Here is a 10,577-nt window from a genome sequence, read left to right as displayed (position 1 = left end):
GTTACCTGGGTGGGGGTGGGGTGGGGAAGGGGGGCTGCGGCTGTCAACGCCGACAGCCTTTTTGCCGGTAATATGTGAAATAGCCAGTTAAGCTGGGGGTGAGATGGCCGTTAAAGTCACTCACTCCGGCCAGAGGACCCAGGATGTAGGAAGTGCCCCCTAGCCAGCAATCCCCGCCCAAGATAAATTTGAAAAAAAAAAAAAAAAAAAATTATCTCTCTAAATCCAGGGCAGGAGCCCTGGAAAGCATGCCCAACTCCTAAGGGCACTAAAACAAAACAGAGTTCTCTTCCTGTGGGAGGGGCATAGCAGTGGTGGAGCAGTGTCCCCCAATAGGACGTAAGAGAAATATATATGTACACACACCTTTTACAACCAATTTTACAACCAATCATGCACATGAGGCAAACTATACATTCTTACAAATCCTGTGTTTTGGGCACATAAATGATCACATATTAAAGTAGGACAAAAACCATCATTGTTCCTTCTATAACCCACATGAAAGTGATTTAGTGAAGCCACATAAAATCAAAACACGCCAAGATGAAAATACAATGTAAAATAATTTTAAAAGTTTATTTTGACTTACAAAAAGATTTATGTACACATTTGCTGTAATGCACAAATTTGCAAATACTTTGTTTAAGCTTAAATATACAATACACATCCATACTGATATATGAAAAACAGATCTAAAAAAAAATAATAAAAAAATGATCCTGCTAGTAAAAGTACTTGGCCACCTGAACACAACACAAGTGTACACACCATTACACAAGTCATTGCAAGGATTTCGGTTTCTGACTAGTACATTGAAAGTAGAATTTCACAAAATAATTCTGGTGGATAGAGAGAAAAAAAAATTGCCCATAAAAAATATACAATTGTCAAATACATACCGAATACCCATAAAAACATAAATAGATGATTTGTGGTATTTAATAGCATGAGCTGCTGTCTACATAATGGTGAGCTCTGGGATGAAAATGAAAATAGCAATGGGTCCTCAAAGGTTTAAGCCCTGTTCACTATGTGCTTTAAGTTTCAATGGCAGTGATTTTTCAAGGGATTCTCCTGGTGTAAATTTCATTCACAAGAATGACCATCAATGTTAAATGTCCTTTGAATATAATGGTCTCTTCACTCAGAACAGGCACTTGAGATTCAGATTTTAGTCCCACAATTTGATGAGGCCATCCCACCCACAGGTGATAACTTTGGATGTTTCATGAGGATGCCACACTGCTCCTATACACACTTTATCGTGAGCCTTTAACCGACTGTACAGTTTAGTAGTCTTCCAGTCCCAGATGTTCAACTTTCCATCAGCATCACCGGACACCACATAACTGTAAAATAAGAAGATGGTAAATGCTTTAAAACATGGTGGGGCAAAACCTCAACCTCAACCAGTTTTGTCTCATTAAAGACTTACTGGAATGTCTCCTGATACTTAAAATTGGACTTTTGCCTGGAAACACCTGCTTAAGATGCAGAATAACTATAATGCTGCCACTGGACGAGATTTACAATATGGTCATTCATTAGCAACCTCAGCAACAATGAATGCAGTCCACAGTTGTAGACATTTCTAAGGAATTCCAGTTCCTAACAAACTGTCAAATGGGTGCATAGTTCTATGGGTTACAGCGAAAATGTCATATAGAAGTCCTATTTTAGATATCAGGAGATATCTCAGCAAGTTTTGTGTACATAATTTTTAATAATGCAACATGATTTTTTCAGTGGAACATTCCAAAGCAAATGGACTCCATGGTTGAAAGCTGCAATGACAAAGGACGTCACCTGCAATTCCTTAATCACAGCAAATTGTTCCAAATTCCGTTCCTCTGTGTACCATTTGTGGTACAACACACTTTATATTCAATCAATTGCAAACATGCCAAGGAACCTTAAAAAAAAAAACTAACTGGCACAACATGTATTTTTAGTAGGCCGTGATGAAATATAAAAACTATCAATATATAATTTATCGGTGAAGACAATTGTCCACCCCCACACCGTGTTCATCCACCCGAGACAAGATGTATTATCCTGTATGATTCTCACCTCATGTCTGGTGAAAAGTCTACTTGACAAGCATAGCCTGCCACCATATGACCCTTGAAAATCTTCTTCTTATTCAATCTGAATCGGTTTTGTGCACCAAATATTAATATTTGGTTATCCATTGACTGACAAGCCAGCCATTTACCTGTGAATGCATATGAGTAACAGTTAAAAAAAAAAATGAAAAAATTAGAGGGTGATCATGTAAATACAAAAGGCAATGTATGCCTTATAGTTCAACCCTACAATCAAACACATGATAAAATGACAGTTTTTTTACTATTGTGCTAGGTTACATTCCAAATCAGAATCAAAGTAACAGTAATAATTGGTGTGGTGTAGGCAAGGGTGCTGAAAAATTATTACGTTAACAGAATTAAATATTACAAGACTATATGCACCTGATGTACAAAGGTTTACCATTGCACCAAGCCGTCACTAACCTGAATATATATAATTATTTATATGGTGATATCTACATTGGTTGGTGCACCCACACATTGCAATATAATTCCAACAAACAGAAGAAAAAGAAAATGTGCTTTTGGTGGGGCACTCGGTGACCAATTTTTATATAAAATAGCTTATTACATTAAAATTAAAAACATGGTTAAACTCACAAGTTTCCTTCCAATTATCAATTTGCTAGCGAAATATTAAAAACAATAAGCAGTTACCAAAGTACCAACAGTGATTTAAAATAGCAATATTAATTGCTATGCCTTGTTAGGTTTATGAAATTAAATAAATTCAATATTAGTTTCTGGTCTCTGTTTCATATATAAACCACGTGTTCAAATATTAATAGTCTCCAGCTGTAATATGTGAGGACATTACTGCAGTATTATGTGGGGTAAGTATCTTATCTACCACTGGGGAAAATCCCCCGATTAAAGACAACCCTTCATGAGTGTTAATAGTGTCTTAATAGGATGAGAAGTCAGAGGTCTGTTTCGATTTCCCTGGATGTTTAGTCCGCTTTCCAAAGAGAACAGTTATCTTAGTCATTCATATAGTTATTAAATTCTGTGCTTCCCCTAATCCACAGAAGTGTATACCAATTGTTTGGTTACAATATTTCTCATTTATAATTGGAAAGTCAGAAAGCCTTCATCTAGGGATTCTAATATATCCCTAAACAGCACCCTTCTCATTCATCCAATAATGTCCCCCGCTCATACATGGTAAGCTATTCGGAATAATACTGAACTCCTGCCTACTAATGGTATCAGTTTTATGCCCTTAAGTTTGAACAGTTGGGTTAGCATAGCGAGGTGAACGCCGATATGCATTTCGCTAACATTTTTTCAAGGCAACCTGTTCTATTAGATGCAATTATATGCACCTGCCATCTAAAAACATCTAAGGACATTTTCTGCCAAATGTCAATGGCTCCCTTATGCAAATGATGCAACAGCCAGCAGCACTAAAAGAGCAATGACCAGCGATAATTTGTTCTAAGTGAATTCTTAGACAATGCTTATAAGACACAAAGGGGTGCGCATCATTACCGTTAGTATGGCAATTTTAACATGGATTTCAGCTCACAGAGCTACGAGCAAAAACCAGCGTTGAAATTACCGTACTAACTGTAATAATGTGCATCAATTACCATAGTAATGCTAATGACGCGCACCCCTTTGTGTCTTATAAGCATTGTCTAAGAATTTGCTTGTAACAAATTATCACTGGTCATCCCTCTAATGCTGCTGGCATTCTAGTGTTGCATCCTTTGCATAAGGGAGTTGAATCTCCCCTAAGACTCCTAGGCGCATATTCAATTAGCATTCGCGGCCTCGCCTATAAAGTGCCATTATGGCACAGAAATCTGCGATGTTTCAGTACCAGGACCCGTGCGGTCGAGCGTAATGGCGGTCACGAATCCTAATTGAATATGCACCTTAATTTTAGAACAGCATGACCTTTCCAAAGGACATTTTACTCACCATTAGGTGACAGGGTAACAGCAGGCATTGAATGCATACTTGGCTCTGCAATATACTTGAAATCCACAGGAATATCCCTGCAAAAATATAGAATAATGAATGGCCTGTATCATCAGCTGATAAACATCACACAATAGTGGTACAAAAAACATACTACTTTCTCTTTCAAGCAATTTACACGTGATCTGCTTAACAGCCAAATGAACACAATGGCGGTTTCTTTCAAATAATTCATTCAGACTTCAAATATGACTTACATTGAAAATCAGGTTATTAGAAAAACAAAACATTAATATTTCCAAACAGCATTTTCATGGTTAACATTGTCAAGGTACAGCAAAGGTTACAAAGACAATATATTTTGTAAGGTTTTATAGCATTACAGGTGGAAGATGTTTAAAATTTTAAAAATATGATTATTACCAACAACAATATTCTAACAGCAAAACAAAACAAAAGCAAGAACAAACTGGCTCTTTGTCGCTCCTTTCAATCAATACAAAATGCACCAAGTACTGGCAGTCTAGCTCATTCCATGAAAAACACACAAGCCAGTTTTGACAACTGCAATTAATTTTATACAGTAATTTTTTTTTTCAAGTGTATTAACATAGAAATATATGCAACACTGAAAACAAAGTAAAGTTTGTGAAATTTAGAACTAAAACCATCTGTTAAAGTGAAGCATATGTTTAGATGGGAAGAATGGCTTAATTTCTCAAGCAAACAATACTACTGTTCGTCAATGCTACCAATCTGAATATTTTAGAGTGCCTTGCAAAAGTGATTGGCCTCCACTTTTCACACTATAGATTATTTTTTTTTTAGAATGGGAAATTTTATTTATGAGGCGCAAATCTCATCTTCACAAAACACTAAAATATAAAGCAAGACAAATAAAAACAAACTGAAATATCATAAATGAATAAGTATTTTGCTCCCTTGGTCAAAACAATGTTAATACAGCCAGTAGTATTTTTGAAGAAGTCTATTGAGTTTGTCCATTTCTTTTTGCAAAATTTCTCAAGCTGGGTGAGGTTATGTGGCTGAACCTACCATACATTTTTCACAGGATTAAGGTCAGGACTAAAAACATGAACATTTTTTATTTTTCATTTCAAGCCACTGCAGTGTTGCTCTTGCAGTGAGCCGTGAACCTTGTAGTGTTGAAACGCAAACATCCTTGATAGTTTGATCTCTATAGCAAATAGCAATGGGTGTTTGTCGAGGATTTGTCTGTAATGTGCACTACCCATCTTCCCATTGATGCCGACAAGACTGTCAGTTCCTACCACTGAAAAGCATTCCACTAACATGAAGCTACTACCAGCATACTGATAGACGAGGTGTGAATGATTTGTGTCATACATACTGCTTCGCATTCAGGCCATAAAGCTACATTTCAGTCTAATCAGATAAAAAAAAAAAATGATATAAAATAAGTGCCCTTTATATTCAGCATCTAAGTTCATGGGGGTGGTCTGATCTAGGTATAATGGCTGTAGTTTCATAATTCTTCCATTTCTATACAATGGACTGTAGTGAGCTCCAAAGGATGTTTGATACCTTAATAATGGTCTGTACCTTTCCTTGGACTTGTGTCTCTATAATTAGATCTGATTTGGTTGGAATGCTCTTTGATCTTTATTTTGCATCTTTGTTTTATGGAAAGTATCTACGTTTCGGCAGGACCTCACAGAGAGGTGCATTTATATACAGAAAATAATGAGGGTCAGTAAACAAAATGTGTAACATGATGTAGTATATTGCACCTACGCAAATTTGAATATGCAATTACATAAGGCAGGGTTTCCCAAAACCAGTGCTCAGGTACCCCTAACAGTGCAGTTTTCCGAGTGACAAGTGAAATAATTATACCATCTGTGGATCTTTTAAAATGTGTCCGTAATAAATACACCTGTGCTCCAGCAAAGATATATGGAAACTATGACCTGTTAGTGTGGCCTGAGGGCTGAGTTTGGAAAACCCTGACATATGGTATGATTTATAAAAATATAAAAACAAAAATGTAACATTTGTTTAATTTTTAGTAACTTGCAGACGTTTTTATTTGACACGGCACCTAATGCTTTGTTTATATGTGCCCCAAATCCTACTTTAATCTATTCCAAATTCAACAAAATGTGAACAATGTGTTGGGGCTGAATTATTTTCCAAGGCATTGTACATGTTTCTACTTTCTTAATTACAGTCGAGTGATTAAACATAGGACTTACCACTCCCAAACTCTTAAACTCTTATCATCAGAAGTGCTTACAAAACGCCTGTTCTCATCCACAAAAGTAATTGTGTTGACAGCTCCCAGATGCCTGTCATACTCTTGGACAATCTCCCCACTTCGAATATCCCACTGAAAGTTTGAAAAATAGTCATTAGAGAACTGACCAAATGGAAAGAACTGGAAACAGGGTCAGCATACAGATGCGTAGAAGCAGCAACTAAATAAGAAAAGCATGTGCAGAAATTAAAAGGGCATTAAACTTTTCTGCAATCTATTCTTGGTCCAACAGCAGACATCAATACTATGCATGCTTATGAAGTGGGAAAAAAAAAGGTTAGCCAGCTTAAATCACATATTGCACCTAAGGCAACATGTTGTGTCATACATCACAACATTGTGTGCAGATAATTTTACCAGTCCCAGTTTTCCTGGAGAATATGCTCTTCAGGGATTCTCTACCAGACAAGCTTCTGTCCTGGAACAATTCTCTGCTAGTCAGTGGTAAAAATAAGAGAAAAAAAAACAAAAAAACACTATTGCACAGGCATTAGCTTTTGTACTGTGAATTGTGGTGGAACACATGTCAAAGTGAAAAGTATGAAAAAGTGCACAGTCTGAGTAGTAGAGGCAAAATAAGAATGGCCAAAAAGACCTGTTGGAATGTTTGTTTTATAGATGCATGTTCTTTCATAAACTAGTAATGATCAGATTAACTGGACAGATGAGATGCATGAGCAAAAACAAAGAAAAGTAAATTGTCCTACAATAGGGGGTTTTAGACAAACACATACATAGCTCATTTGAGGAGGACTAGGCAGATACACTGTCCTTCCCAGCACCTACTTCCCAGGTGCTCCACCCAGCTGCTTTAATGCCACCCAGCTCACTGAGCCCTAGAGAGTCCTATTATAATAAACCATTGTTTCTCCTATTAGAACAGGCACTATGTGAGCACTACAGCCAGCAGTGTGTTAGACCACTGACCACCAGTCTGACCAGTCCTGACAGGTGTGTGCAATACTACTGAAAAATGCTGAAGGTTATTGCCAAGTATTACAATGCCCCCACCCGGCTATTTCTTAATGCCACCCAGGTGTTCAAACTTATCAGGAAGTACACGGATAGATTATTTTTCTTTGTGTTGCATACATGAACACGTGATCGACTCTCAATGTAAACACATTAAGTCTTCAAATTCAACTTCTTAGCCCCAAAAATAGTTGAGACTTTTTAAACTAGAAAGCTGCACACAGTCCTGATTATCTTTTAAAGGCAGCTAAAAAATCTACACCCAGAATGGCTTTATTTTATTGTCTGTGGATAAATAAAAACACACAATTCATTTATCAGAAGTCTTATTTTCTTGCTTTGCAGGATATATTGTACTTTAAAACTTAGAAATTCTACATATAAGGCCCAGTGTACAATTTCCAGTAAGTATGTGTATGGGAGTGATGCAGAGAAACATTCTGTTTAACCTCCATTGTTCACCCCGTGAATGAATGAATTTATAACAATCTGTTATGTAAAAGGAATTGGGGCTCACCTGTACTATTTTTTTATCAGACATCCCTGCCACAAACAAACTCTGTTTATCTTCATCGGGATTAAATTTAACACAGTATGGCACCTTCCTGTTTGTAAATCTAGAAATGCACTGGCCTAAAGAAAAAAAAACAAAAATAAACAAATTCATAAACATTTGACACTTCTAAAAAAGGAGTCGCATGTGAAAATGTTATACAATATTAGAAAAAATCTTTGTGCATAGAATGTAGACTATGTTTAGCATGTGTAATATTTTAATACTCGTGTTGTCTTAACTAGAAAATTAAAAGGTATACTTTAAAGCGGCAGTGGATTTTAAGTGCTGTATAACGCCAAATGCTGGCCACATATATCCAATCATGATCCATTTGCATTGAATTCATGTGCAGAGCACACGGTCAGTGAAAAACGTAAGTTTACAATTATACCAAAAATGAATTTCTGATGCAATACTGTGAATGGGCATATCAGAAAAGAGATGCATCTAAATTTGCAGAAATAAACATGCGTTATTTAATGATGAAAACTGCACAGCATGGAGGTCAAGCCTGACTGGTTTAGTTCATGTATTAGTGTGCTCAATCTACAGAGGGACTGATATTGTTCTATATCACCACATGAAAACGTTTCCATATTTATCATCAACCATGAGTCTATGCAACACTTTAAAATGTGTCTCTTACAGCATTGCTTGAGAAGAAGGCCATAGCAGTAATTGTATGTTGTGAAATCACAATAAATTGTCCTAGATAAAAATGTTGGTGATTTGTGAAAGCAAAACAGATGTTCCAAATCTAAAGGAACTTCTGGCAAGTTCAAGAGACACACAGCTATAAAAATGTATTAACATTGCTTAGTCTCTTTATGAACTTACGGTCTACAGCACAGATAACATGTGGCCTAAAAAGTACCTGTTTCTGTGTCCCATAGCTTGAGATAGCGATCATAGGCTGCACTTAGGAACTGAGTTCCAGCATTATTGAAGCAAATGTCACGAACAGCTTTACTGTGTCCTGAATAACAGGCAAAAGGAAAAGAACAGTGTTATGCTATGTTCCAAAGTACTGAATTAATGAAACATTTCACCTTGAGTGTTATTTTTTTGCTAGTAATAAAAGATATACAAAACATTGCTCAATAAACTGCATAAATTTGATGGTCTTCTGGCCCACTTGCTAAACTGATAAACAGTACTTAGTAATCACTAAGATCTCTGAATTTTCTTAATTTGGAAAAATGCAAAACATACATCCTATAAAACCAAAGCATTATGAAACAGTCTTTATAACCTAGAGAACTTTTGCATTTTTTGACAACCTACTGTGTACACAGTGGATTCAAGAATATATCCTGGTACTAGAATAGTCCTAATATATATGTTTCTGCGCAAACATGTGCCGTTTAGGACGGAGAATCAGCAGCAGGGAGACAGACAACATGCTCTGCCAATCGGGTTGAGGGGAGGAGAACTTTGGGTGGAGTCTAACTATACATATCAGTCACAGAAGGTGCCCAGTATCCCATTCACTATGGCGAGTACAGGTACCTACAGTAACAGTGTTTGTTATTATAATATATGCATTACCTATAAATGACCGTAAACATCTTCTTTCATTGTACACTTCCCAAAGCTGTGAGGAGATGGAGAAAACATTAAAATACACAGGTCTCATTTTAACAAATAGCACAGAACATATTGCACCCAAATAGCAGTAGCTTTACCAAAATCTTCTATTCTAACCTTTCAAGATGGATACACATTTCACAGCAAATGTTCAAGGGTTAGACATTGTATGCTCCATATGTCCATGTATAATATGTAATTGCATGTACACCAATTCCAAGAGTCCCCTCGAATATTTAGCTTCCCCATATCCCTTACTTCCAAATAAAAGGTATGTAAAAAGGCCAAAAAGTTTCCACAAATACCTCAAAGTGATTGGGGCTTAAAGGACCGCTTACTACTGCAACCACAAAGACACTATGTAAATCAGACATAATGCTGCTGTACCCAGTAGACAAGCAAGTTACAGCATAATAATAGTAATTACTTCCTTCTGCCAATAGCACTTTACATTGTTGCAGAGGGCAACACAACAATCTTGGGCGCACTCAGCTTCTATTCTATGAAATCCTTCACATCTTTCCCTGCCCCATTTGAGCTTACAATCTAAATTCCCTTAAAAAAAAAATAAATTAAAACACACAATTAACCTACAAGTGTTTTTGGACTGTGTGCGAAGAAACCCACACAAAACACAAGAAGAATATACAAGCCCCACACATATAGTGGCTCTGGTAGGAATTGAGCCCATGAACCTGATGCTGCAGGGTGTATGACTGCACCACCTATATAGTGGATATCCCTAGCATTGTGACTCACTATGTACATCACTTCAAATGTTTTAAATGTAGGAGTTATTCTTGAAAATGTTGAGCAATTACTGACCTTAATCTTGCAATCCATAGAACAAGACAGTAGCAAATGACCAGAGAGGGGGAATAATCTTACAGCGCTGACACCCTGAAAGTAAGCAAAGGGAATAACTCACAGGTTACAATAAGCTCAAAATACAGCCTTACGATGGCATGGTTTATATTAAAATGTGCAGGGTTAGCTATATTGTTTCAGTATTAAAAAAAGAAAAAAAAAAGAAAAAGGGATCATTGAGACGTGAAGTCCTCAATGCTCAGCATCTACTATAATACATTTTAAAAATCATAAATATGTAAAGATATGTATAGAATGTCTCCAATGACAAATTTCT

At 36.6% G+C, this 10,577-nt stretch overlaps 1 protein-coding gene across 1 annotated transcript in view; it reads right to left on the bottom strand.

Moving 5' to 3' along the window:
* Positions 1 to 553: 553 nt before the first annotated feature.
* The window catches only part of CDC40 (cell division cycle 40), a 37,718-nt gene continuing 27,694 nt past the window's right edge, over positions 554 to 10,577 (bottom strand). The window contains exons 8-15 of the mRNA XM_075202912.1: positions 10,259 to 10,333; positions 9,395 to 9,440; positions 8,721 to 8,822; positions 7,808 to 7,923; positions 6,257 to 6,390; positions 4,020 to 4,096; positions 2,074 to 2,218; positions 554 to 1,352 (exon numbers count right to left, since the gene is read on the bottom strand). Of these exons, the coding sequence (XP_075059013.1) occupies positions 1,175 to 1,352; positions 2,074 to 2,218; positions 4,020 to 4,096; positions 6,257 to 6,390; positions 7,808 to 7,923; positions 8,721 to 8,822; positions 9,395 to 9,440; positions 10,259 to 10,333 (873 nt within the window). The 3' untranslated portion in view covers positions 554 to 1,174. The remainder of the gene's footprint in view (positions 1,353 to 2,073; positions 2,219 to 4,019; positions 4,097 to 6,256; positions 6,391 to 7,807; positions 7,924 to 8,720; positions 8,823 to 9,394; positions 9,441 to 10,258; positions 10,334 to 10,577) is intronic.

Source organism: Mixophyes fleayi, chromosome 3, assembly GCF_038048845.1.
Source record: "Mixophyes fleayi isolate aMixFle1 chromosome 3, aMixFle1.hap1, whole genome shotgun sequence".
In the NCBI taxonomy this organism is placed as follows: domain Eukaryota; kingdom Metazoa; phylum Chordata; class Amphibia; order Anura; family Limnodynastidae; genus Mixophyes; species Mixophyes fleayi.
The sequence above is the reverse complement of the archived record's forward strand: the minus strand, read 5'-3'. Positions and strand labels throughout refer to the sequence as shown.